The sequence below is a fragment of the Haemorhous mexicanus genome, chromosome 6 (assembly GCF_027477595.1).
Source record: "Haemorhous mexicanus isolate bHaeMex1 chromosome 6, bHaeMex1.pri, whole genome shotgun sequence".
Taxonomy (NCBI): domain Eukaryota; kingdom Metazoa; phylum Chordata; class Aves; order Passeriformes; family Fringillidae; genus Haemorhous; species Haemorhous mexicanus.
Genome location: NC_082346.1, coordinates 29,074,756 through 29,091,383, shown reverse-complemented (window position 1 = coordinate 29,091,383; position 16,628 = coordinate 29,074,756). Strand labels below are relative to the sequence as shown.

General features: G+C 38.1%; 1 protein-coding gene across 1 annotated transcript in view; it reads right to left on the bottom strand.

Moving 5' to 3' along the window:
• STARD9 (StAR related lipid transfer domain containing 9) overlaps positions 1-16,628 on the bottom strand; it is a 95,912-nt gene that overhangs the window by 21,872 nt on the left and 57,412 nt on the right. The window contains exons 17-23 of the mRNA XM_059849554.1: positions 15,370-15,421; positions 14,333-14,470; positions 13,393-13,475; positions 12,278-12,381; positions 10,109-10,156; positions 2,909-3,099; positions 49-529 (exon numbers count right to left, since the gene is read on the bottom strand). Of these exons, the coding sequence (XP_059705537.1) occupies positions 49-529; positions 2,909-3,099; positions 10,109-10,156; positions 12,278-12,381; positions 13,393-13,475; positions 14,333-14,470; positions 15,370-15,421 (1,097 nt within the window). The remainder of the gene's footprint in view (positions 1-48; positions 530-2,908; positions 3,100-10,108; positions 10,157-12,277; positions 12,382-13,392; positions 13,476-14,332; positions 14,471-15,369; positions 15,422-16,628) is intronic.

The window sequence follows — 16,628 nt, the reverse complement described above, 5'->3', positions numbered from 1 at the left end:
TTTACATTTCTTTTGAAAGTGCAGAGGATTTGGCAGATGTTAACTTACCTGGGTACCTGGGGCAGGTATGAGTCACAGAACAAATGCCTGTGCTGCAAGGAACTCGAACCCAACAATTTCTGTCTCTTTTGCAAGTGGTGATCCAAAGGGGACTGTACAGCAATATTATCACTTAGGACTTGGGATTGTTTCACACACTCTTCACTGAGCCAGCAGCTAGCTTCCAGCTGCTCCAGGTTTTGCTTGGCTTCCAACAGCTTCTGCTTCTTGACTATCCTTTCCAGCCGGAACTTGACCTTCTTCCGCCTTATGTTTCTTTCAGCCTTTTTTAAGGAGTACCTTTGCAAGAGCTCCAGCTGCACCAGTCTCTTCTTGTTCTGCTGTAGCAGGGAAAGGCAGGTTTCCAGCCCAGTGGTGCTCTGCACCTCAGCCTCTGCACACAGCGTAGGCTCTGTTTGCACTGCAAACTCCCTCTGCTGCTGCTGAAGAGCAGCCAGACGTTTATTCTCATTTATCAGCCACTGCTGGTCTGTAAACAAAACAATGATTGAAAGAAAGTAAAAATCATAGGGAAAACACTTCGTGTTACTATCTTGTTTCTTAATTTAATCAGCCTTTAGAGGTCATTTGAGAACAGAATTTCTGTGCATGTAGAGACGAGACTCGACAAACAATTTAAAGAAAAATGTACTGTTGCTCGACTTCATTGATAACTAAAAAAATCTTCATTGGGTTAAGGACTCAGGTAGCAACTGCAGAATAGAAGCATGTAATCATAAAACTAAAGAATCATTAAATGGCTTGGGTTAGAAGGGACCTTTAAGTTCCTTGGTTAAATGTGCACCAAATAAAACAAATATTGTCATGGCAAAGATGCAGGTGAAGCCAACACAACCTTTAGCCATTATGGCAAACAGTTCAAAAAACACAAGCTCATAGCACCTGTCAGTGTGTATTTTTCACAGAATTACCACTCTACTCTACAAAAAGAATTACATGCCCTGCTTTTATTAATGACCCCCTCCAGTTCATAAATGCCAAATTTGTTCACACACCAAGTGATTAACCTAATTTGATAACAAAGTATGTTACCCCTGCTTACTCACTAAGTCTTCTCTAAATATTCAGAGCCTGATCTTTGCAGTCGGTGAGGATGCAGTAGAGAACAGAACAAGGCTGATTTGTTTTAAACCCTAGATGCAAGAATACTTTCATTTCATGCAAGGGTTGGATGTGCTTAGAGGTTTTTCAGAGCACACCAGCTTCAATCTGAGCTATGATGAACTGTAACAAAGGAAGAGATTATTGAGTTCACCATGATGAGGCTGTATCTGATGGCTTGAACCTGTTCTCTTAATGAAACAGATTTTTTATGCTGTTGCAAAAATATATATGTTCAGCTCTCAAAGCAAACAAAAAATATCCATTGCTGAACAAGCAATGTAAAAATCTTAGGCCAGGTTCCTTTATAAGTGGAGCACTTCTCAAAGAACCACAGTTTCCAAAAGCACTGCTGTCTTACTAGCAGCAATTTTCTTTTGGCTGAGCTTACTTTCAATGTGCAGTCCTTTACTAAATAAGCAGTGTTTCCTTGTTTGTTCAGGGATGCAGGAATTAAGAGGTATTTTAGTTTGATGTGATGAATGAGGGCTTCCTGCAGCTCTGCACAGCTGAGCTGCAAGAGAGGAATTTGGGGCTCTGGAAGTTTCCCTAGTGCAAGAAATCATTAGTGCAGAGACATTGTAGGTATCACTTGCTTGATGAATACTGATCTTGTTAAACACACTTCATTAGTGATTCCCACCACAATGAATCTCCTGTCCTCCTTATATGGGCAGCTCTGCAAAGAGCACAGAGGTAGGAATTCTAACTCTATGGGAATTTTGTGGACAAAAGGGAAGCATTTTTGTCATTATGTTAGTTAATTTTTCTTAATAACAATTTTAGTTTTGATATACAAAGCTTTTTTTTCTTAGCTTTGTTTCCAGATGTGTTCTCTTTAGCATGATTTTAGCAAGCAGAATATTTGGCAGATCAGTTTCCCTGCAAAAGAGCTGCAAGCTTAAGATGCTAATTAATCTCTGCTCAAAAACTTGCCTCTGTCAGGAGCTGAGCAGCCACAGAGGGCACAGAAAAGGTGAAGAACTTTGGTGGGTTGCCAAGTAAAGAATTGTATTTGGCTGGCAAAAACTACCTGCCTGGCTAAGCTTTGCATGAACACAGTGAAAACAGCAGAACTGGAGGGAAGCAGAGAACAAGTCTACAGAGCCACAAAATAAAGATATTTTGGGAAAACTCTCTGGATTTTCTGTACTATCTATGTATTCTTCTGCTACATCTCATCAAAACAATTCTCTTTTAATCTCTTCACTGTGGCTGGCATAATTAAAAGATAGCTGGCTGCATAAGTTTTGATCTGAGACACTGCCAAAAATTCATGAAGTTTTCTTCTTCCAGGCTCAAACAGCAGATTTTGCCAGGTGGCAATGACACCTTTGTATAGGCACCCTTTGCTTATCAAGAAACCTAGATCAAACAGATTAGAAGACAAGCTAGAGAACATCAGAACCACGGCTGTAGGGAGGCAGGACTGGGATCGGGCCGGGAGGGGAAGCTCAGAGCCACAGGGGAGCAGCTGGTGCTGTCCCTCCCAGCAGTGCTAATGACCTGCAGTGCTAATTAAACAGTGCTGCTGGAGCACTGCTGGAGAAGGAGGCCCTATAGCTCTGTTAATCAAAGCTCAGTAACTGTTCTCAAGGGAAAGGCAATTGGAGAAGAAATCCACTAATTAGTCATAATAAAAGTTCCACTCATACAAAAAAACCCACCACTAGCACAAAAATGTTGAGAGGATGAAAGTGTGCAGTAATGGAAGGGAGTTGAAGCAGGGGAAGAGGCAGGTACCCACTCTCTTGGATTTGCTGGTTGATGAGTGCTTGGTCATTTTCCAGTTCCCGCTCCGCTTTGATCTGTCCTCTCAGAATCTGCTGCTTTAAATCCTCAACATAGAGCTGCTGTTGTTGAATTTGTTTTCTGTGGAAAGCTTCCTGGTCTCTCAGTTTCTGCTTGTACTCTTCATGCACAGCATCTATTTCTCTGCTGTTAGAAATGCCGACAGTGAATTTAAACCAGAAACAAATATTATTTGTAATAAAACCAGCCATCTTGCCAAACAAAGACAGACAACATTCAAGGTGTTTTTTAGTTCAATAAGGGTGCATTATGACAAAAACTCATAGTTGTGTTTATGCACATCGCAGCAAGCTGCAACCCTCTAAGGGTCATAAATGCCAGAAAACAAGAAAGCTCTAGCAGTGAAGCAGGTCCAATGCCAGAAAGATAAAAGCAAAAACAATCTTTTAAAAAATTGTCACTTTTCATTTTGCTGTATTCTTCCATAAATGAAACTGGGGAGGTTTTTTTTTTTAATTATAAAATTTTATTACCACTATATAATTGTCATCTAAGTACTTCAAAGTGCTTTATAGAAATGACCAACATTCTTTGTTTTCAGACCAAAACCTCCAACCTAGAAATATTTACAGGCATTGTCAAGATTACACCAACAGTCTCTGGCAGTGCCAACGAAAGACCTTGATCACCCAAACCTCTGTTGGATGTGAGAACTATATCAGGTTACTGCTTCTATATTTGGAGCAGAATCGAGATCAGAAAAGTGAATAGCTTGTGAAAAACTGCTTTATAATCTTCTCCAAGATGTTTGGCTTCCGACTGTGGGCCAAAATTTTACACACACAGAACAACAATCAAAAGTATCTCAGAAGTATCAGAACAACAACAGAACAACAATTAGAAGTATCTCTTTTTACCATAATGCACTATAATACTCAAGATATCTTAGCCCTCTGAAAGGAATATATATTCTGCTTCTCCCCATGCTACCATCAAGAAATTATTAACATTCAAGTTAGATTATATCTAAAGGTGATATATGATCTTTGCCTGCTAAACACTGAGTTAGTATATATAACCTCAGAAAATTAAACCTTTGAGTCTTGAAAAAATGTTTCAATTACATTTTAGTACGAAATTAAATAATGTATTCATTATACTTCTAAAACAATAAAAGACACCAAAATTCTAGAGTCTATAAAGATCAAAAAACCTCAAAAAATATAATTTCAAAGGAAATCTTTGGAAATATCATGTAGTTTGTAAAATCACTACCAATACAAGGTCATCTGTATGAAAAGAGTGTTTGACCTTTGCGACACAGGAATAATTTAACATCTCAATCTAGAACTGTAAGCATGTGTTCAAAGCAACCATTTCTACAGCAAAAACTTGATTTTGTGTGATAGTTTAGCAGAAAGAACAGATGAAATAATTGAGCAGTGAAAATCTCCAAATCTCCTGGAGTACCTTAACATAAGGCGCTGCACTTCATAAGAAGTAGGAAGGTCTCAGTACACAAAAGCTTTAAGATTTCCAATAACTTACAATATTACTATGAATCCTGCTCACACGAGAAAAACAGAATTCTGTTTTGTTTTAATGCTCATGCAAATGTAATGCTGAGAGTAACTGAGAGAGAATCTCTTCTGTTCACTTGTCTGTCATGGTGAAAACACAGCGCAAACTTTGCTGCTGCCATCTGCTAAGTAGTTTGTGTCCATTTGTCACCCACACAAACAAATTGGAAGAATATGCAAGTCCAAGATCTCTTTGTCCTTGCTCGTCTCCAAAGATGATTTGTAATTTTTTTGCTCTCAGATAAACTTTAATTGATCCCCAGGAAACAGAAGTGGGATGCCTCATTTCCGATTCAGCCAAAGTAGGTTTGAATTGGCACCTCCCTGCAACACCGAAACGTTCCTATGGAGATTACAAACCTCCAGCTGTTCAGGGGTTTGTAACACCACCAGCCACGGGGGGACAGACTCAGAGGCTATAGAGAGACTGGTTCACTAAAGAAGAACCACTTTCCAAACACAGTATGGAATCTGAAGTATCTTGTTAGGCAAATCTCCCGTGGTTTCAGTGGTAACTCTCAGGGAGGCTTCCCCTAAATGCAGCTTTGAGGTTGCCTTCCATATTTTCTAATGGAGCAGCCATATAATCTGGAGGTTAAAGTACTGATCTGGGACAAAACACTTCTGATTTTGGAGCAGTTACATGGCCTCTGTGCTTTCACATCCTTGGCCTGCAAGGTCTTCAGGACAAAGAGTGCCTCTGGATGCTTATGCACCAAACCTAGCAGCCTCTCTGCAGAATCTGGTGATGAGATAGTTTTTAACCTGTTCTACTAGCAGCCACACGAAAGCTCTGGTTCCTCTGGTGATATGAAAGTTGAAAAGTATTAATCTAAATTTGTCACTGGTCTCACATGACCTTGGGCAAGTTGCTTAGTCTGAGACACGTGTGAAAGAAGCAAAGTGGATTCATCCAAGAGAAGTGATGGGGATCCATTAGCATTATCAAACATCAGAAAGACAAATACCAGAAGAGCTGATTTCTATTAATTTATCACTGCTAGCATCATTCTGCAATAAAGTAAGGAAAAGGAGTAAATCATTGCCAGCAGGCTGAAAACAAGCATGATACTAATACAGTAGTGAAAGAATTTTTGTTCTGGAACTGTTTACTAAAACCAGATAAAATTCCTCTGATAAAATGTCTCTCATTCTTCCTAACCATGACTTTTAGCTCTCAGCCAATCTTGCCATAAAATTGACTTATTAGATTTCAAACTTGTTACAAACTGAAACCCAGAACATTTAAGTAAATGAAACAACTCAGTGCTGCGTTGCAATCCAAAGACCTAACCATGCCCACAGGGGTGGTTAGGTAACATCTGTTTACAGTTGTGAGAGGGTCACAAGCTTTTCCTATACTTCCCAATGGTTTCCTTGCTGAAACCACACCCCACCCCCACATGATAAAGGAACAGAGACTAAGCAACACAAACAATGCACGTGGCAGAGTGCTGTTTGCTCTCAGCAGCACTAGCATATTCCCTCACGTGTGTCCTAATGGCTTTTTGCTGAACCAACACGAAATTGTGAGATCCTTTCCAAGAGCCGCGTGTGTTTGCACACAGAGCAGAGCACGAGGCAGGCCAAAGTGATGGCATTAATCACAGCTCCACACCATGAATACACCCCAGAAGGGCAGAGTCCAGAGGAACAGCCATACTCCACTTTAAACCTTGGAAAAACTAACACAGCACAGCAATCACTGCAGCATTCTTTCTGCTTTTGTTCAGGTGATGTAGCTAGTTGGTACAACTCTCCTCTGTAAGGTTAAAATCTCTGAAATAAAGCACTGTTGTTCCAGGTATATATACAACTTGCAGTTCTGCTGTTATTTCAATGTCTTTGCCTAATTTCCTAATTTCTAGTAGTACTAGACAAAAATCAGGCAGAGCAGTAAAGCCAGGTCTGAGCACAGAAACTGAACATTAAACAGCTTTTTATGAAGCTGCTTCTTACAGACAGTTTTCTGAAGTGGAACAAAAAGATAATGAAAATCCATGCAGAGCCACTTACATAATACACGAATGCAAGAGGATGTTTTCCCTCTGGCTGTGAAATACTGGCTGTGAGAGCAGGATTACTGGCTAGTTTGGAATACAGATCTGTCTCTCACAGAAACTGCTGAAACCAAGAACATGAAGTCAGAATGCTCCCTTTCTACCTTTGAACATGCTATGTCATGTCAGCACACTTCTGCTGGTTTGTGGAAATAACATGGTAAACTAAACTTAAAAATGATATGACAATGGCCCAGAAAGAAAATATTATTCACACACACTTCATAGCTAAATCCTCTAATAAGCAATTCAAAGAACAGCAGTCAGTTTGTGTCATATATGTTTGGATGACTAAACTAAAACCAAGTATCAATCCAGCTAACATAGGAATTTAGCCAAATTTTGCAATAAACAGGAGAGATCACTAATTTTTTTTCATCTAAAACATCTTAAATCACATATACTGTTAAATTTAGACATGAAACACTGGAATGCTATGAGATACAGGAAAAAAGCCCAGCATGCTGTTGCTCATATTCCTGCTTTTCCATGCAAGCAATCTGCACTCAGTATAGTTCTAGCAGGAAATAAAATAGCCTCAGGGGAAACATAAGAAAAACAGCTTCATTTCTGTAGGTATCAAGACATACATGAAGTCTTGGTTTCACAGGACCAGCATACTCTAGCATACAGCATATTATAAAAAGCATTTCTGAAGAGAATTTCATAAAAGCATGCAGATTTCTGGGTGTATCAAATGCAGCAAGAACTGTCAACAGTTACCCCCTCCTCCAAGTAAACCATTAAAAGCTGCAAGTAAAATGACAACAAAAAGACACCAGCCCTAAACTAAAGATAATCACAAACTACTGAGAAAACATTAATATGATACCGATTCTGCTGGATTGCTTTTCCATCTCATTTTTCTCTCCAAAGTTTGCACGATGCACGCTAAATGAACCATCTGTAAATCCACATTTTTTTCCAGCCGGTTTTGTTGTCAGCTCTCGGGGATCCTATTGTGCAATTCTCCTCCCCTCTTCCCCAAACACTTCTGCTGCTGATGCAGAGGCTGGCGGCTGCTACAGCATAATGCAGCTTCCAGTAACTATGGCAGCAATAGCTCTGAATACCTGCTGCAACAAAATCCTAAGGCTCAAATAGAGAAACTATAGTGAAAAATAATTACTTGTGGTAAAAGCTGAAATTTGCCAGTTTTCTCAAAGAAAACATCAGTCAAGTTAGCATCCCCATCTTTTCGACTGCCTAGTGTTCAAGTCCTATTTGTATCTTACAAATTATTTTTCCCAAGGGAAAAGGAGTTAAAAATAAAGCAGAAAAAAAGATGTTGGCAAGGCATTTTGTGCCCTTGCAAACCCCAAACTGAGAGCAGTCACAAGTTAGAGCTGCAAGCCTATCCACTAATGCACAGCCACTCAACTGCTCCCACCTTCTCCAGCTCTATCCTCCCCCTCTTGCCGTGTCCAATCCGGGGCACTTCCCGCAGGGCTCAGAGCAGCAGCAGCAGCAGCAGCAGCAGGCACCACGCAGCTGCACAGGATCTACATCTGCTGCTGCCTCACACAGGGGCCCAAACCTCTCCCTCCTCTTGCCTAAAGCAAAGGGAAGAGCAAGGAAGGAGATACAAAGACCTTGTGCTGTCACCTCCTTCAGCCTCCCGAAGGAATGCCGCTCACAAAATTCGAACCAAAAGTTGGGGGGGAGTGGTGGGCAGGAGGTGGGAGCCAGAAATCAGTCAAAATGGCCAGCAGAGGCAGAAACCTTTAGAAATAAGGGATCTTTGGAAACCTACACACATAGTAATCCCCTTCACAGAAGTTACCATCAAGTGAGGTATCATTTAGATTTCTGATTAACTGGTTTGCTTAGAAAAAAAGCACGCTGTTCTGTTTCACATGCGGTTGTTTTAGCCTTTCTATGCAAAACTTCTTTGTCTTTGCCAAAGCCCCCAAAATAAAAGTAAAGCAGGGGTGCCTCATTTAAGGCACCCCTTTAAATGTATCTCTAAAACAGACCTCTTTTTGGCCAAGAGTCACAGGCACAAGACACAGCCACATTCTCCAATAAAGGCCAATGCTGCCTCTTTAAATTCCAGTTCAGCTAACACAGGTTTTCCCTTCACAATGTCAGTTATAAATAGAATTAGTTACCCTGCTAATCCACTACACACGATTCTGCTGAAATTGTAGAGTTGCTGTAACTGACACAGTGCATTTCTCTGCGAAACAGAATATTTGAGGTATCTTTTAAGAGATGCAAAATTTTCTTTAACCTTTTTTGTTTTGTTTTTTTTTTGGTAGAGCAGTTTGAAATTCTCAAATGAAAGCTGTTAGTGAGAACTCAGAGTACTTTACAGACAGTAGTTGGACAAGTTAACTATGCCACATTAGAATAATAAATATGTTTGTTATGCTGTATTGAATTCTTCCCCCACCCCAGTTCAACAATGTTGGTATTTTCAAGGAAAGGGAGTTTAAGCATGTTCCAAGCACCTAAATAATTCAGTGTACTGCCATACCACTGAACTCTAATGGAAAAACTCCTATGGGTTTTTTTCTAAAACCAGCAAGACAATAAAATCACAGTTTTTATTTGTGTGCTGTATGGTATTAAGGCAATGTCAGGAGAAAGACCTTTATTATCTACTTATTTGTGGTGATGCTGTAATATGACTGATGCCATTCTGTGTGTTTGCTGGCTGACAGCAAACATCAGAGACTTGCAGTGCTGGGGCTATTAGTGGGGTGTATGAGGAAGCAACCAATTTAGAGTATAATGACTCACAATGCCTGAAGTTCTAATATTTGTGTGCAGTGGTAGAAAATAATTTTCCCTCTCATTTCTCAAAATATTTTAATGTACAATTAAAGGTTGGACTGGTAATTCAATGCATAAAAGGCAGATAAGAAAAACATCATCATACTGACAGCATGGGAGATAAGACTCCTATCATTAATAATCATTGCTGTAATACATATATTAATATGATCTGAAATAAAAAATCCAGAAGAAAGCAAAGTACCATTAGTTTCTGATGAAAAAGGTACTTAAACCCATGGAAACTCAACAATTTCTGAATTATTTCTGTTTGCAGCTGCTGTGCTCCTTTGCATGAATGAACCACATTCTATGCTAGGAATTATTTATCTTTTTTTACTTTTCCCTAAAGCGATTTTATTCTCACCAGAAGAGAACCCAATTTTTCCAAGCAATTTTCAAAATACTAATGAGTATTCCCAGTACCTACTATCGGCACAAAATCTAATACATTTAAGGTTCTTATATGCTGGAAATTGGTGGCAACTCCAGAGTAAACCTCACTCTAGCTATGGCTGTTAAATGCATTCTACACAGGCAACAAAGATGCAAACCATTTGCACAGGATCTCACATGAATAAAGAACACAGCTGCATAGCCTTGCCTGTAATTCAGCTTCATGTACAGATTCTTGTTCCAATACAATAAAACAGTTTGAATTAAAGTCTAAAGTGCTAGCTTCCATCCCTTCTGGAGGAAATCAGTGTAGCACAGGGGAAAGGCAAAGCTAAAGGTGCCAAAAATTTCAGCATGATTTAGATGCATTAATAGTCTTACCTTGGTTCAAGAGAACATTTGTTTTCTTCACAGTTGCTACATCTTTTACTGCAAAAATAAAAATAGAAAATCCTAAATATTTGGGGAAAAAGGCAAGAAAACTTCACTGAAGCCTATTGCACACAATGTTACTGTAATTTTCAGAAGAGGAAGATGCAGATTTCTAGCAGCTGGGAGAGCACCAAGAACTTTTGAGGGGGAGTGGGACAGAGAACAAGACACACACACACACCTGGTCTTCTACTTTCCTCTAAGCATCTCTTTCTGACAGAGACAAGACTCTGCATTAGGATGGACTTTTCTACTGGTGATCAAATAAACACTCCCTGTAGTCCACTTAGTCCTGTATTATGGTTTGCAAAGTATCTCACATACACCTCTTAGTACTTGACATTTATTCTTATACTATCTATCTTAGGCTAGGTGTCTCAACCATAACCCCCTCCATGAGCAAAACTTCTTGTCTGTACAGAAACACAGGTTACTGCAAAGCAAGGCTGAGTGGATCAATTCAGTTTACCTATGCCAAATAGCCATTCAAAAGGATAGTAGGACCACTGGATTACTTAAGATGATAAAAAGCTGTTATCAGACATAATTTACAGATCATTCCTGTAAGAGATGGACATTGATAAAACCTAAGAAAATCAATACCATAACATTTTTCATCTTTACTGAAGTAACAGTCTGAAATCCTCTAGGTAAGCATGAGGGTAACTTTAAGCAATGTAATATGCTGGTAATATCCTGTTCAAGGGATTAAAAAATTGCTCAACACAAACAGGTTTTCTATTTGAACATGGCTGGGGAAAAAAAAATCAATCAGAACTGTTCTGCAGTTTTGTCAGGTTAAAAAGAGAAAACCAAGTATAAATTTGTGATAAACTGGTCATAATGCTTCTGGATTTCTTCATTTTTTTCTAGCTTGATCAAAAAAACTTGTGACAAGAGCTCCACAACTAATGTTTTTAGCAATATAAAGAGCACCTTGGTGTGTACCTTTGAAGGTCATTAGACAATCCCTTATTTTTAAAATTATTTCTAATTTTTCCTAAGAAAAGAATAGCAATGATGTGCAAAATGTTCTTCAGTAAAGAAACAAAATGAAGTAATGTTTTGTATAGGCAGGTATCAGTGCAGCAAATAAAAAGCAAATGCAGAGATTAGATACCTTAAAGAGAATGTATAAAACCACACTATCTAAGGTGGAAAGCAAGCCACTTGATTAGAAGCACGAAGAATATTTAAAACAGAGATAACATTTTATGCTCCTAAAAATGATATTAAATACCTCCTCTAGAAAGAGGTAAAAGATTCCCTGTATGTTACCACACAAAAGACACTCTAGCAAGAAGCAGAACCACCAGCAGATCTGAATGAGAAGATGGCTGTTTCTTGCCTTTAACAGGTTAATTTAATGGGCCAGGCTGAGAGGAATTAAAAAGAAAAAGAACCCAGTTATATTTAATTCAGTAATATTCTATTTTCAGTGTTATGAACTGAAACACAGAACATAATTCCTTTTCCTGATATTAATCACTGTCTTCATCACACCAATTCTTTCCATTTCATGAAGTGTCTGCTACAAAAGCACACATGGAACACTGAGTATGAGCAGCTCTTCAACACTTTGAAAGCAGAATATGCCTTATTTACTGCTCAGTTAAAATAGAAACAAACAAGGAATCACATTGGCTTCCTGAGATGAAGGGCTCAATGAGGACTTGAACTAAAGGGAATTTATGAACAAACCTTCTGATTTCCTCAACAAATTAGCAGCAAAAATCAATTGGTAATAATTGTCTTGGCTAAATCATATCCTGAAAAGGCCATTCTGGGCATTGAAGCAATAATATTGTAAAAATTATAGATTAGCTGTAAAGCAGATGTCCAGGTGAACTGAAATAAGGCGGATAGTCTCATCTGAAGTACTTTCTTAATTGATCATCAATAAATGATTTTGTAGGTTTGTTGCTTGTATATCTTAATGCTCTTTATTAGTCGGCTGGCCAATGTATTTTCTCTGACATTTTTATTTGACTACCAAAAATGTGATGGGACTTACTCTGTATACAGCTTTCTTTTGTCTGAACCAAGTCCCTTATTTCAGATGTCATCCCAAAAGAGAAATTATTTGTCCAGTTGCTTTTTTCTTAGTTTTAAACTTACTTGTAGAGAGAAGAAAGGATATAGTGTGGAGAATTGATGCAACTTCCATCCAAATTGAGCCAGTCCAAAGCTCCATAACTCATAATGGGTGGGGTTTCATTAATCTACAGAAAGCACACCACATAGGACAGGAATGTGAAAAAAATCACAGCAACCCAGGAAGTTCCAAGGTATCATTAGTTCTGTCATTGTTAACTGTTGTGTGCATAGTTCCTCCCTTGTGAGTTTATAGTCTCCCACTTCTGCTTAGTCTTTGATAATTAGCAAAATTACTAAGTGTTTGTTACTGAGTACATCTCTATTTGCAGCTCTATTTGAATGTGCTGCATGTTTCATTAATCAAGAAATTAAGAATGAAAACAAACAGAAGTTAAGCTCCTTATCTCGAAATGACTACAGAGGGATGGAAGAGTGGAAAGTAGAAAACATTAATAAATGGAAATCCATTTTAAAAGGTATACTCTTGCCAATAGCAGTTGATAATATGGTTAATTCCTAAATGAGAAAACTTACATTTTTTAAAGTAAGTTTTTAGTTACATTTGTCAGTCATTTTAAGAATTACCTCATTTCTTAAACATTATTGAACTACCCAATCAAATAATATCTTACAGTAATTAGTTCCTGAGTTTAACTTACCAAGAAATATTTTGTCTATTCCTGATGTATGTAGCAATTAACTGCTTTCAGAGTCAACAACACTTAAATTCTTAATCCCATAAATTTTCCATTTCTTCTAGTGTACTTCATTCAAGACAGTGAAATGACAAAGAAGAAAGATAACTCAGAAAATTATCAAATGTGGAAAGATTCTTAACTGGTCATTTCACTGCAGCATTCTGCCTTTTTGTTTCAATCCTACTGTAGTCATGACTAGAAATAGGAAACACTAAATTATTCATGGGGTCTGCATCATCTTTTGCTAAGCACATCTGAAGGAAGTGCTAGTGTCCTCCCACAAGAGGTTTAGTGTCATTACAGGCCATTAGATGGAGGAAATAAAGCAAGTGAATAGGATGATGAGATGAAATATTATCTTTATCAGGCTGGCTTTTAAGGAAAAAAAATAGGAAAAAAAAAGAAAAAATAGTAGAGAAAAACAGTTTTAGAACTTACTGATCTTCTTAGTCTTAAGATAGCAGCTTCTGCTGGGTGATTGAATCTAAATTTATGGGATTTGCCAAGGACAACAAGGGCCCCTGTGAAAACAAAATAATTAGACGTTTACAGAGACATACTTCATCAAACTACTATGGAATAGTAGCTTAAAAAAAAATCTGACCAACTGCTTTCTATAAATCACAGAACAGAGAACTATTTTTCAAATTTGTCACTATGGAATGGCAGAGTTATCAATCTGTAATGATAGCATCCAAGCAAGCTAATCTTGGAGATCTCTTCAGAGTAAACATAACTGTAAACATAACTGTTAATTCATTCATATTAAAAGCCAGCATGACTTCATGCCAAAACCATAACCAACCCCCTGCTGAAAACTTGTTTTTACACTGTATCTTTAAGACTATTTACACTATATTTTTGAGAGCACTGCAAGTTCCCTGGAGCTGGACTGTTACTCTAAAGAACCTGAAAGTGTGGAAGCCTGATCCATTTCATCTGAATTCATTCATTATAGCCTATGACTTAGTGGCTACCAGCTTCCACCTAAATACACTGTGAAAAAGCTGAAGGTTGTTTCAACCATATTATATAATTGCCAGAAAACCCTTTCAGCCACCAGCTGATTTAGAGTCAGCCTCCACTATTTTCCACAATAAGGTCTCTGACTACATGTCTTCCCTTTTCAGAAAGGGAAAAGTATGTACCTACATACTCCTGTTGCCAAAAGGAGGCAGAATATTGTCACCAATGTTTTTATTTTACTTCTATGGGGTACCTAATTTATTCAGCCGTGGATCAAACCTTGCGGAGCTGGCAGCAGACTGAGAGATGTCTTTCTCTGATCTGCTCAAGTTCCATAAACTCTAGATCTAAACTGCAGCGACAAGGTGACCATAATGCAGGGTTCATTTTTCCCAGGAAGCACAAATCTTGCCTTGGGACAGACGACAGGGGCCAGCCACTTCAGAGCCGTTCACGGAGCAGCGCGCGCCCGGGCGCGGCCGCAGGGTCACGATCCCGCCGCGGTTCTCTATCAAACAGTGATTCCTCTCAATCCACTGCCCCTGCAGAACTGCAACACGGACATCATCTCACCTGGGCAAGGGCTTGGGGTGGGCCTGCTGTCCTCAGACTACCACAAACTGTTTGGCACTATGCATACTTCATACCCCAGAGGAACATATCATGTGCAAAACAAGGAGATTAAATACTGCTAGTAAATACTTAATCACAGGAAAAACTTACTATTAGACTCACTATTGAAAACAACAAGATTGTTTCTGTATTTCTGGTACTGGAAAACTGCATATCACTTTCTGGTCTGTGAGCTGATTTGCCAATTCTTCTGTTATGTTGAATTTTCTTAATGCCATTATGGCATTTATTGTTTATAATTTACTAATCTTTTGGCAGAAAATAAATAAACATAACCAAGCTTAACAGAACATCCAAAGCTGAAATCCTGTACATTTTCCAATTTCAGTAGAAAATTTTAGTTTTCTATCATAGCATCTAGCTCCTGAGATTGTCTGAGAAAATTAAAAACAGAAATTAAATTAAGTAAGACATATTCTAAATAATTTGGACTTTATATCTAAAATATTCTGTACAAGTAGAGTTGAAAAGCATTTTCAATGTCTCATGATCACTTGTGCCCCTAGTTTAGGACAGAACGTCAGAGAATTTGGATGTAAGATGTAGATAATTTTAAACTCTAGTGTACCATTTTACAAGTGGGAAGAAAATTCTGAAGAGATCTCAGTTTGGTCAAATCAAGTGTTTTTTTGGCCTCTTAAACAAAAAATAATCACATATTTTAGCAAACATTAATAATGAGTCTCTTCTACTTAACTTCCTCAATAAAGAAAGCTGACAAAAAGAAACACTGCCTAGCTGTTACACATGACAAATGTACACCTCCTGGTCTGACCTGAGCATACGACAAAATAAGTTGCATTATCATTCTCTTACCAATGTCTTGATCTTGGTCTGAGTCACTTCTTCCAATTTTGGTTGTTCCTTCCTAAAACAAGAAAATAACGAATTTAAAAGTTGGTTACAGGAAAAAAAATACTATATATACTACTTTAAAAAGCTTTTGCACATCACTTTAGCAAACACTTAAAATAAATTGCCTCTGAATGACTGCATTGTTAGAAGTGAATGCTGTGTACTGGTAATATTCCAGCCCACTGTCCCCCTTAGCACTGCAATTACTCTTCACCCTGCAGCTATGCCAGCTTCTATGACTCCAGTAGGTAAAGTAACCCTCAGTGGATGACATTTGGACTGTACTTGAGACCAATATTTTGACTATGAACATGTATCCTGATGCTTTGCACTTTCACAGTGAGACTTGGTGTTTGCAGATATGAGATAATTATTTTAATAAATATCCACGCAGAAAGAAAGAAGCTGCAAAGTGATGATTCAATTAACCAGGCTTTTCAAATTATAAAGTAACAGAATTCCTAATTTGTAAGGGCACTTTGTCATAGATTATGAACTCTTCAATCTAACTACTAAAGAATAATTTTTTCTGAAACTTAAATGACATCTATGAAGTCTTCCTGGTCCTTATGGTATATGGGAAAATTCCCAAACCTGAAGATTCAGTAACTTCAAAAAAAAAATTGCCTAGAAACAAAAGTCTCCAGAACAAGAAGATTCGAACTATATTATGGATCAGAGATGGAAGTGAGACAGTAGTTTTATGGTTGCCTGCAAATACCAGTAAAAAAGGGTTGTTTAAACAATAACACAAGAAAAAAAAACAGCCAAAAAAGGCAATGAATTAAATTAATTTACCTTCTGTTTACTACTTTCCATTTCCAGTTCTATATTTTTCCTTAGGAAAAAAACCAAGATAATTTCCTAATTCTAAAGAGACGCTGTAATTGGTTTTGGTAAAGTGATTGGCAACTGCACTCTAAAATTACTTTAGTGGCAAGACTTTCAGTTTTATTAAAATTAATTATGGACAGTAAACAATGTGATTTTTTATTTAAATTAGAACAAAATAAATATATTCTCTGCTCCAAGTGTATTGCAAAGCCTGGATTTAAAGATCAAGCACAAAGTAGTAATTGGAAGCCTGAAGACTGGGAGAGCTGTGCACTACCTCAAGGTGCCCCAGTTCTGGGTAATTATGGGTAAATCACAGTGGGTTTGTGCACTGGGCAGAAAGGGAATGGTTATCAGGAGCTCAGCTGTCTGAACCAACTAACAGA